The sequence below is a fragment of the Leucoraja erinacea genome, chromosome 6 (genome assembly GCF_028641065.1).
Source record: "Leucoraja erinacea ecotype New England chromosome 6, Leri_hhj_1, whole genome shotgun sequence".
In the NCBI taxonomy this organism is placed as follows: domain Eukaryota; kingdom Metazoa; phylum Chordata; class Chondrichthyes; order Rajiformes; family Rajidae; genus Leucoraja; species Leucoraja erinaceus.
Genome location: NC_073382.1, coordinates 8,706,269 through 8,718,925, shown reverse-complemented (window position 1 = coordinate 8,718,925; position 12,657 = coordinate 8,706,269). Strand labels below are relative to the sequence as shown.

The window sequence follows — 12,657 nt, the reverse complement described above, 5'->3', positions numbered from 1 at the left end:
GAGTTGGATGATCAGCCATGATCATATTGAATGGCGGTGCAGGCTCGAAGGGCCGAATGGCCTACTCCTGCACCTAATTTCTATGTTTCTATGTTTCTAAACAGAATCTTGATGACAATAAATTAATATCACAGAATGCTATTCCAAAAAAATAGACAAATGCAATTTGAATACACGTAATGCAAGTCCCATTCTCTCAAACAAAACTGTAAAACAATTTCCCCGCCATGGTCTTACGCACCTTTCCAATCTGAAAACAGTCGTCGGCTGAAAGGGTGCTGGACACAGTTGGCCTGTAGATACTGGAAACGTCTTCTCCAATGCTCTGTAGGAACTCCCCTTTGATCAACCCCTTTATGCTTAGAGCATACACATCTTGCAGCCTCATCAAACCCTTGGCAGCTCCCACCAGGTCCTCCGCTTTTGGTAGTCGCTCCTCCATTTTCTCATAATCAGCCTTTAGTGCTAGAATGCAGTGTTGGAATCAATGTCAGTTGACCTTACCGGAGATCATTGTTATGGTCAGCATGTTCTGCAGCTGGTGAAAATATACAGTGTTTATTTCTATGTCAGACGTAGAGGCAACTTTAGATTGTGAAACTGAAGGTTTGGGCAGGGTGGACAAAACCACAAGTACTGAAAGAAATGTCGAAGATTTTACCACAATCAGTGTAAAATCATCTACTTTGCCTTGGTGAAATGTCCTGAGAAGCATGTTATATAATTCATTAAATGTAATTCATGTTTGTCACTTACTTTTAACAGAGGGGTTTATCGTGACTTTTGTTCCTCAACTCATTGTGAATGTTATATGCTCTTCCCCAATCTCTCCAATATATGATGTCTCAGCATACATTGCTGACTCATATCCGAGTATATGTCTTCCTTCCTGGAGGGCACCGACAAATGTTGGAATATAATTCTCACGGTGGGACAAAAATGCCTCCACCCCAACGCTTAAAATGTGGATCACAAGCATGTCTGAGACGCTACATCTTGAAGATATGAGACTCGTCTTAGCAAGAAAATCAGAGCAATTTTTAAAGGTATGGTCTCCTTGCATCGATTCATTACAAGTATAGTATGGTGCAACACAAGTCTGGAATTAAACCGATTCACGGACAGGGTGATGGGTGTGGTGAGAAATGAAGCAGGTATATCAACACGCAAAGGTCCCTTTTTTCTTTTTCTTTATTGTTTTTGGTTTTTGTCTTTTTATTCTTCTATAGGCTTTTACTCGTTCACTCCTGGACTGCACTATCTGGTAGTCTAAGGGTTTACACATCACTATATCTTTCACTTCCTCTCTTTCTCATTCTTTCTCTCTTGTTCTACTTCCTTCGTGTTAAATTTTAAATGGAAGATGTACATTAAATGTATTTTGTCATATGCCGTGGTTTATACTACTGTACCATATAACCATATAACAATTACAGCACGGAAACAGACCATCTCGGCCCTACAAGTCCGTGCCGAACAAATTGTTTTCCCTTAGACCCACCTGCCTGCACTCATACCATAACACTCCATTCCCTTCTCAGCCATATGCCTGTCCAATTTATTTTTAAATGATAGCAACGGACCTGCCTCCACTCCTTCCACTGGAAGCTCATTCCACACCGCTACCGCTCTCTTAGTAAAGAAGTTCCCCCTCTTGTTACCCCTACACTTCTGTACCTTATTTCTGAAAGTCATGTCATCCTGTTTGAATCTTCCCTATTCTCAAAGGGGAAAGCTTGTCCACATCAACTCTGTCTATCCCTCTCATCATTTTAAAGACCTCTATCAAATCCCCTCTTAACCTTCTGCGCTCCAGAGAATAAAGACCTAACTTATTCAACCTATCTCTGTAACTTAGTTGTTGAAACCCAGGCAACATTCTAGTAAATCTCCTCTGTACTCTCTCTATTTTGTTGACATCCTTCCTATAATTGGGCGACCAAAATTGTACACCATACTCCAGATTTGGTCTCACCAATGCCTTGTACAATTTTAACATTACATCCCAGCTTCTATACTCAATGCTCTGATTTATAAAGGCTAGCATACCAAAAGCTTTCTTTACCACCCTATCTATATGAGATTCCACCTTCAAGGAACTATGCACGGTTATACCCAGATCTCTCTGTTCAACTGTATTCTTCAATTCCCTACCATTTACCATGTACGTCCTATTTTGATTTGTCCTGCCAAGGTGTAGCACCTCACATTTATCAGCATTAAACTCCATCTGCCATCTTTCAGCCCATTTTTCCAAATGGCCTGAATCACTCTGTAGACTTTGGAAATCCTCTTCATTATCCACAACATCCCCTATCTTGGTATCATCTGCATACTTACTAATCCAATTTACCACACCTTCATCCAGATCATTGATGTACATGACAAACAACAAAGGACCCAACACAGATCCCTGAGGCACCCCACTAGTCACCTGCCTCCAACCCGATAAACAGCCATCCACCATTACCCTCTGGCTTCTCCCATTCAGCCACTGTTGAATCCATCTTGCTATTCCTGCATTTATACCCAACAGTTGAACCTTCTTAACCAACCTTCCATGAGGAACCTTGTCAAAGGCCTTACTAAAGTCCATATAGACAACATCCACTGCTTTACCCTCGTCAATTTCCCTAGTAACCTCTTCAAAAAATTCAAGAAGATTAGTCAAACATGAATGTACATTGCATCTAATAAATAAAAATAAATAAATACATTGTTATTTTCTTCTCATGGCCTTCTTATAGCCATATCAATCATCGTAGTAATTACAGACGCAAAATGCTGGAGTGACTCAGCCGGTCAGGCAGCATCTCTGGAGAAAAGGAATAGGTGACGTTTCGGGTTGGAGCCCTCCTTCAGACATCTGCTCCACTTCAGAGGAATTATAGTTCCCATTTCCCTCAGTTTCTGGCCCTTCAGCTAATCTCAATCATTGCAACAATGGGAACTACAGGTGTTCTCTTGATCCCTGAGCCCAGGGAAGAAATCGTGTGCTGTTTATTGTTGAATTACGTGTTTTTACATCAGGAGCACAAGCGTCTGGTCATTGAAGAAGAATGAGGGAATTGGTCAACGATTATTGACAAGCGGCATGGTGGCACACCTTACAGCGCCAGAGACCCGGGTTCAATCCTGACTTGGGTGCACTCTGTACGGAGTTTGTATGTTCTCCCCATGCCTTGCATGGGTTTTCTCTGGGATCTTCGGTTTCCTCCCACATTCCAAAGATGTACAGGTTTGTAGGTTCATTGGCTTGGTATAATTGTAAATTGTCCCTGGTATGTGTAGCATAGTGTAAGTGTGCAGGGATCGCTGGTTGGCGCAGACTCAGTGGGTCGAAGGGCCTGTTTCCATGCTGTATCTCTAATCTAAACTAAACTAAGATTATCTTTAAAATGAATAATTAATGGCCCACACATGCTGAATAACATTTGATAAAATGCCAGACTAGCGAATCCCATCCGTAGCATTTTATTCCAACATTTGTCAACATCCTTCCCACGAGAAGAGACAGGTTTTGATGAAAATATGAATCAACATTGTATTCTAAGATATCATATTCATAGTCATATAGTCTTACAGTGTGGAAACAGGCCCTTCGGCCCAACTCACCCACACTGACCAACATGTCCCATCGACACTAGTCCCACCTGCCTGCATTCGGCCCATATCCATATAACCATATAACAATTACAGCACGGAAACAGGCCATCTCGGCCCTTCTAGTCCATGTCGAACACTTACTCTCACCTAGTCCCATCTACCTGCACTCAGACCATAACCCTCCATTCCTTTCCCGTCCATATACCTATCCAATTTATTTTTAAATGATAAAACCAAACCTGAGTTCACCACTTCCACTGGAAGCTCATTCCACACAGCTACCACTCTCTGAGTAAAGAAGTTCCCCCTCATGTTGCCCCTAAACATTTGTCCCTTAATTCTCAAATCATGTCCTCCTGTTTGAATCTTCCCTACTCTCAATGGAAAAAGCTTATCCACGTCAACTCTGTCTATCCCTCTCATAATTTTAAAGACCTCTATCAAGTCCCCCCTTAACCATCTGTGCTCCAAAGAAAAAATACATATCTTGTTCAAACCTGTAAATCCCTATAAACCTGTCCTATCCAAGTACCTTCTAAATGTATCTTAAACGTTACAATAGTCCCTGTTCCAACTATCTCCTTCAGCAGCTTGTTCCATACACCTACCACCTTTTGTGTGAAAAAGTTACCTCTCAGGTTCCTATTAAATCTCTCCCCCCCCCCTACTTGATTCCCCACATTGTGAATGTGAAAATCAATCATTCCAATGCGTAGTAAGGAAAACATTTATGAGTGTAGTCTTATTTTCATTAAATGGTGGTACACCAGATTTAAACTAATGCAATGGACATATTGCTTTCTGGATTGAATCAAAGTGACACTATAGCATTCAGACACTTTATAAAAGTCACTTGTTAAAAAGAGTTTGACCATACTAGGCCTGACTCTGTGTTACATGTCCAATGATTTACAGTTGTACACTTTCAATTAACCCACCTCCTTGGTTTAATTTACGGAGTTGTATAATTAAGCGGAAAACTGATTTTTTTTTTACCCGAGGTCCTCAAAACTCCATTGTTCACTACGAGAATAGAGCAGTTAGGGATTTTGTGCTTTTGATGTTTATACTACAGTGTGTGAATTGTTTTTTAAAGAGGTACATGACATAGAACGTTGAAAGGCACAGCACAGGAACAGGCCTTTCAGCCCACCATGTCCGTGCCGAACATAATGCCAAGATAAACTCATCTCATCTGCCTGCACGCGATCCATATCCTTCCATTCCCTGCATACCTGGTCACCTATCTAGAAGCCTCCACTATTGTATCTGCCTCTACCACCACCCTTACAGGCTCCGAGCACTCTCTGTGTAAAAGATTAAATGTTGTGGGAGTCCAGTGGGAGAAGCATTTTAAAGATAGCGACCATGACTCTATATTTCAAAATGGTTTTGGAATAAGACAGGGATGGGCTAGCAGTAAAGGTGGTGGCCAATTTTATTAAAATAACTTGGCAAAGGCTGGATGGCAACATTTATTTGATTGAATTGATTGAAAGATCCAGCCTGGAAACAGACCCCATTCGGCCCACCGTGTCCACACCGCCCATGGTTCACCCGTTCACACGAGTTCTCTGTTAGCCCACTTTCGCATCCACTCATGGCACACTGGGGGCAATGTTTTACAGAGGCCAATTGATCCACAAACCCGCAAGTCTTTGGGATGTGGGAGGAAGCTGGAGCACGTGGAGGAAACCCACAGGGTCACAGGGAGAACGTGCAAACTGCACACAGACAGCACCCAAGCTCAGGATCGAACCCGGGACTCTGGCGCTGTGAGCCAACAACTAGAAACATAGAAAATAGGTGCAGGAGCAGGCCATTCGGCCCTTCGAGCCATTCTGAGCATCCAAAATAAATACCCCCATTCCTGCTTTCTCCCCATATCCCTTGATTCTGTTAGCCCTAAGAGCTATATCTAACTCTCCCTTGAAAACATAGAAACATAGAAACATAGAAATTAGGTGCAGGAGTAGGCCATTCGGCCCTTCGAGCCTGCACCGCCATTTAATATGATCATGGCTGATCATCCAACTCAGTATCCCGTACCTGCCTTCTCTCCATACCCTCTGATCCCCTTGGCCACAAGGGCCACATCTAACTCCCTCTTAAATATAGTCACTCTACCCGTTACACTATGGTGTTGGTTGCCTATGTACCTTGCTAGCTTATTATAATTGTTGTTTGAACGTTAAACGTTACAATAGTCCCTGTTAGCTGATGTGAGTCCAGTGCACAAATTGGTTGATAAAATATCCGGCTGATAATGGGAGACTGCAATATTATGGTGAGCGTTGTTGTCCATGAGGTTAAGGGGAAGACTGGAGATGGAATACCGAATGGATGCAGTAAACGTAAGATGCATTCGCTGGAACTCTACAAGATGATCACTGCCAAGGGTGTAAGCATGTTCTTGATGCACAACCAAGACCACAGGAGTCATTGGGCCCCTCAAGCCTGCCCCACCATTCAATATGCTCATAACCATATAACTATATAACATATAACAATTACAGCACGGAAACAGGCCATCTCGGCCCTACAAGTCCGTGTCGAACAACTTTTTTTTCCCTTAGTCCCACCTGCCTGCACTCATACCATAACCCTCCATTCCCTTCTCATCCATATGCCTATCCAATTTATTTTTAAATGATACCAACGAACCTGCCTCCACCACTTCCACTGGAAGCTCATTCCACACAGCTACCACTCTCTGAGTAAAGAAGTTCCCCCTCATATTACCCCTAAACTTTTGTCCCTTAATTCTGAAGTCATGTCCTCTTGTTTGAATCTTCCCTAGTCTCAAAGGGAAAAGCTTGTCCACATGCTCATGGCCGATCTACCTCATGCCTCAGTTCACCCTTCCATGCCAGTTCCACATTGCTCGCAGATCTACAATCTTTCAACATTTTTTATCCACTCCTCTACAGGTAGCTCCAGTTGTCCAGCCTCCAAAACCTGTCTGATGGAGAATTCCAGATTCACCTCCTCCTCTCGTGATAAGGAGTCACTACGCACCTCAGTTTTAACTCGCTCAATCTTAACTTGGCACCAAGTCCCCTCGGTTGAGATTGTCCCACCAGTAGAAACATCAAAACATCTACCTCACTGGATCTTGCATGTTTCAGTAAGATCACCCCTCATTCATCTAAATTCTTGAGGTCCAACTTTTTCATTTGTTCTTGATAAGACGGCTCTCATTTACTATCCTCCTACCAACTGAGCATTTATACTGATCCTTAACGTAATGGCTGTGGGTGGAGTGGGGGTCATTTACAGGGCACATTCTGGTTCATTGTGTGCCATCACCAGGTTTTACAAGCAGTTCAACTTTTAGACGTTTACTTTGGAATGAATTTTGTTTTAGTTTCATTGCCTTTACTGCTGGGGTAGGAGTTAAAAATTAGGGAAGCGCTGTACGTCATGGACAGTGTACAGTTTTGGTTCCCTTGTTTAGGAAAGGGTACACAAGTATTGGGGGATGTTCATAAGGGATTCACCTTGGGATAAAATGGATATTAAAGTAATCCACCTTGTGATGATTATGCCAGTTTAGTTTAGCTTAGAGATACAGTGTGGAAACAAGCCCTTAGGCCCACCGAGTCCACACCGACCAGCAATCTCCGCACACTAACACTACCCTACTATCCACACACATTAGGGACAATTTACTTTTCTACCAAGCCAATTAACCTACAAATCTGTACGTATTTGGAGTGCGGCTGGAAACTGGAGGTCTCGGAGAAAACCTACGCAGGTCACGCAAGAACGTACAAACTCTGTACAGACAGCACCCGTAGTCAGGATCGAACCCGGGTCTCTGGCGCTGTAAGGCAGTGGCGCTACCGCTATGCCACCGTGCCCCCCAGTGTGGGAAGGGCATGTGTGACAGGTTCCTACTCTAAATTGCATTCATTAGCTAGTTGGGTTCTAATGTTCATTGACTTTTATAATTGCATCCGACAACCTGCTGTGGTGGGATTATTAATTCATGACCTGCAAATCACTTGCACCTTTACAGAAACCATGGGCTACCATTCACAATCACCTCTACTTTGTGGTGAGTGCCCCCTATCTTGGATGGACACAGATAGCTGGAATAACACAGCGGGTCGGGCAGCATCTCTGGAGCAAAGGAATAGGTGACGTTTCGGGTTGAAACCCTTCTCCAGACTGCAAGTCACCTGTTTGTTTTCTCCAGAGATGCTGCCTGACCCGCTAAGTTACTCTAGCTTTTTGTGTCTATCTTCAATTTAAACCAGCATCTGCAGTTCCTTCCCACACATTTCGTCCCCTTTGTTGGATTTTGATTTTACTTCGGAGTCACGTCAGTGATTCCGTGAAGACCCCAGCCCAGTGCGCAGGTGCGGCACACGCGGCCAGCGGGAGTCGGGCGCTCCCGCAACCAAGGAACGTGAGGTAAGTACTTACCTTAATCGGGCCTTGTGGTTTTTTGCTCCAGGGGGAGCAAAGCAGCAGAGGAAGCGGCCCCCGTTCGACTCCAGCAAAGGAGCCGACAGTGGAGGGGGATAGGCGCAAACGGGACCGCACACGCTGCGGACCGCTGACAGAGAGCTGCGCTGATGCCGGTCCGCTGAACAGCTGTTTGGTTAACAGCAGCGGACCGGAGGGAAATTAAAAAACCCGACCAGCAGCCCTGCAGACTCCTGACAAGGAGAATCGCCGCCCAGGAGCCGCTACAATGCCGCCTGAGAAACGGCAGGCAGCCTCTAACTACAGGTAAGACAAAAACCTTACCAAAATTACAGGTTCTACAGGAATCAACTTCCTCCAACACTGGAACAGGCTGGAGACAGCAAAAACAAGTATGTCTGTCTCCCCAAGCCAGAGGAGGTCATGGAGTTCAAAACCTCCAGGAAAAAAGGGGCACTGGCTGAATGCCAAGGGAGCTGACACTTCTACCCCAGTGCTATTGCACTAGCCATCTCCCTTGTCGAGGGATTGATGCAACAGCGGAGTTTGAGCTATGCCTCCTCCAATTTATAGCACACCCTTTTGCTCCCTCTTTTGAGGCTAGCTAAGGAGGCCAGGGCTGGGCTGGCTTAAGCGCTGGGCAGGCGGACGAGAATAGCAGTATGCCAGGGGAGCAGGATCAGGAAGAGCTACTGGGTGTCGTGGGCCACTACATGGCTCCTCCACGCGACCATCTTCCCAAACAAAGCCCTGCAGGAGTAGGCCTTTCTAGAGGCAAATCCGCAGGCAGCTGGGTCAGCAGACTCGCAGACAAGAGCTAAAAGCAGCGAACTTTGAAGCTCCTAACAGAGGGTCAAGATGTCACCACCTTTGCTCGTTTTTCCACGGATCATACTCGCCTGGCAGGCGAGACGCCATGATCACCAAGGTGGTTCTCCCAGGATGAGACTATCCCGTTGCACTACGAGTGTGCTGACGCCTAAGATGTTCCCAAATTTTGGGATACTCGACTGACATTTGTGCATATAAGACCTGCCCGCAACCCCAAATATACGGGGCTATGCAAACCGCTGCTGCGGGAAGAGAGGCAGCTAAAACCTGTGCGCCTCATGAGGGCAGGCCATGGAACGAGCAGGACATCGCATCCAACACCCAGCTGGCAGCACCCCTCGGCATCCACCAGCAATATCGAACAAGGACTGGTGAAAGCCTGGCGACCGCTTCACATTACCCCCAAAGTTCTTTTTAGACAGGGGCCCAGAGCGGAGCCGTGGGAAAATGCGCCACCCCACCGACAGCACCAGCATACCAGCAAACTAGGCCTTCATGAAAAAACAATAAACATGGAGGTAGGTAGTCTGGTTCCTCCCAGTTTACACTAAATAAGGGTGTTCTACTAACTGCGGGGGGGGGGGGGGGGGGGGGGGGGGGGGGGGGGGGGGGGGGGGCTTTAAACTTGTTGATAAAGCATGGGGTGCTGTCACAAATAACTAATATATACTCAACAGTATTAGTGGATAAAAACTTGAATTCAAATTGGGCATATTACCGCCAGTTCAGCAATGCGCCCAAAGGGCATTTTCTCCCTCTAAGAAAGAGAAGTGAGAAGGTCAAGCTGAACTAGAAAGGCTCATTACTAAACGGATCATGGGAGTAAACATGAACCATTGGAATTTGTATCGAATATATTCACCAAAACTACAAAAGATGGTGAATGTAGCATCATCATTGATCTAATATCACTAAATAAATCTGTTGAGTATATACACTTTAAGATGGAGACGGGTTTTTTGTCACTGCCAGACATCTGATCACCAAAGGATACCTATGGCGAGCATTGATATGGATGATGCTAACTATCTTATACCCATACACTAGGATCATTATAGATACCTAAAAAATTTTACCTGGATAATGGATATCCCGGTTAGGGCAACCATGGGAGTATAGAGCATTCCCTATGGTCTAACCTCAGCCCTAAACTATTATAAATATTAAAAATGGCCATGAAAATATTAAGAAAACAAGCATAATCATGGCATATATTGGATGATATCCTCATATTAGGGGAAACAAAGGAATTAGCTGTGGCAGCAGTTCTAGCTACGAGACAGCTCCCTAAAGCTCTGAGGTTCATCCCACGCCCAGATAAACCAGAATTGAAGCCGTTAACTACCATGGATTATCTGGGCTTCAATAACAATTCCATCCATATGACTGTTACTTTGCCAAGGTACTTGGGTCACTATAATCAAATCATGAATGTACCCACTGAAGCTATATCACAATTACAGTGGTGGGCAGACATATATTTGGCATAGTTTTCAGCCCTATTATCATCACCAATCCCAACTTGGTTATTAAAAACCGATGCCAGTACTTTAGGCTGGGGAGCAACTAAACTCCATATCCAGCACAGGTAACAGATGGACCAATTCAGAAACATCGTTACTACACACACCGGGCATCAACTACTTGGGATTGGTGATCGCCTATTGGGCTAAAAAGCATATGCATTTCAAATGCAGCACGTACGTATGTGGTTACGGATTGATAATAATATGGTGGTGGCTTATATCAACCATATGGGGAGCATAAAATCATTATGGTGCAACAAATTGGTCAAACAGATCTGGCAATGGTGTGTCAAAAGACATTTTAACTATCAGCTGCCTATTTCCTAGGAAGCTAGAACACAGTGGGAGACACCACGTCACGGGTAAAAATTTATGATAACATTGAATAGATGTCAAACCCAAAATATCTGCTAAAGGTATTAAGCAGTTTGAAAGCCAGATATCAATTTGGTTGCACAAGACGGAATCACCAGTAACCTATGTATGTGATTTAGGAACCAGATCAGAGGCAGCAGCGATAGATGCCTACACGCTGGAAGGGGGAATTTCTGCTTTGCCTTCCTCCCTTCTGCCTCATCAATCGGGCACTTCGCAATACAGATGGAATCTGTCTCCGAGATATTGAACGTGCCCGACCGGCCTACACAGCCATGGTTCCCAGTTCATCACGACATGGTGGGTGAGTCACCTATGGATTTCCCTAGTGGACCATGGTTGCTGACTCAACCCAGTATCAGGCATAAGCCACCCATGCCAGAAAAACATCAAACTCCTGGGTGCAGGTTTTGAATAGACCTTACCAGGGACTGGGATTATCCAAAGGAACCATTACCACCATGTCGGCATCCCTGCGAACAGTCACCAAGAGCTAACATGGGTAAAATACTGCCACGACGCAGGGACAACATACCAAACTATTCAACCACTGATGTATTGGAGTTCCTGGAACATCTACACCATGACTAAAAGGTGAGTTACAGTGCCGTAAATACAGCATGGAGCGCCTTGTCTGCTTATCTAAAACAGCAGGACAGCAGAGCATGGGATCCCATCCACTGAAGATAAACTTATGAAGGGCAACTATAATAATAAGCCCCAAAAACCCAGGTATACCCATGTATGGGATATCGGTGTGATATTGACATATCTCAGAGAATGGCACCAGCCAGATCCCTCAGTCTTGCTCAATCTATGTTAAAAACGCTCATGCTTATGGCTCTTGTATACGCTCACAGAGTCCAGTCACTCCATAAAACTAGACTGGATAACATGGTGATTACCCCAGACGCATCACGTTCATCATTCTAGGTCTGGTAAAAACCTAACTCGCAGGTATATGGGACTAGGTGAGATTATGAGTTCGGCACGGACTAGTAGGGTCGAGATGGCCTGTGTTTTCCGTGCTTCAATTGTTATATGGTTATATGGACCAGGAACGCCCTATTCACTGGTGGGATTCCGGGCCTACCCACCAGAGTCCAGGTTGAGTGTGGTGACCCATCTACTACAATATATAGACACAACCCACAATCTTAGAGGGAGAGGAAAGCCTATGGGTCAACCACAGAAACCCCAAGACGGGGTACGAGCCAAACCACTCCAAGGTGGCTCAAACAGGTACTGAAAGCTGCCGGAATAGATAATAATACATTTTAATCCCATTCCACTAGGGCAGCATTGATATCAGCGGCTGAACGAATGGACATCCCGGTTGACCACATTCTCAATACGGCAGAATGGTCAAGGGAACGACGTTCAGAACATTTTTTATTGTAAACCGTTGATAAGCCTGATTTAATTGCAGAAAGAATATTACAAACTGCAATATTAATTTAAGCTCAGGGGAGCTATTTATGTTGTTATTGTTAACAAATACCTTTCTGTTTCTTGTGAAAGCAGATCCATTGGTTGATTACGATAACACTTCCTCCCTCAAAAACTTCGGCAGTGAATGAAATAAAAACTGTTACACGGTTTGAAATCACAGACCTTTGAAGTCACTCACGTGACTCCGAAGTAAAATACAGGTGCACAACCTTTTATCCGAAGATCCAAATAACGAAAACCTCCGAATAGCGACATTTTTTCGGTCCTTGAAGAAAGGTCCTTGAAAACGTTCACCGAGGGCGGCCCGCAGAGGTGACAGCGGAACCTCCGGTCGGTCCTCGAAGAAAGGGGAACTAAATCCCCATCCATAAAAGAGAAGGTGAGGGTATATTGCGCGGGAGGGTTAATAATTGACAATATGCTGCTACCTGCC

The 12,657-nt window shown here is 44.6% G+C and overlaps 1 protein-coding gene across 1 annotated transcript in view; it reads right to left on the bottom strand.

The window, feature by feature from the left end:
- Window positions 1-12,657, bottom strand: part of p4ha3 (prolyl 4-hydroxylase, alpha polypeptide III) — a 77,817-nt gene that overhangs the window by 58,070 nt on the left and 7,090 nt on the right. Inside the window, exon 3 of the mRNA XM_055636568.1 lies at window positions 242-465. Within this exon, the coding sequence (XP_055492543.1) occupies window positions 242-465 (224 nt within the window). The remainder of the gene's footprint in view (window positions 1-241; window positions 466-12,657) is intronic.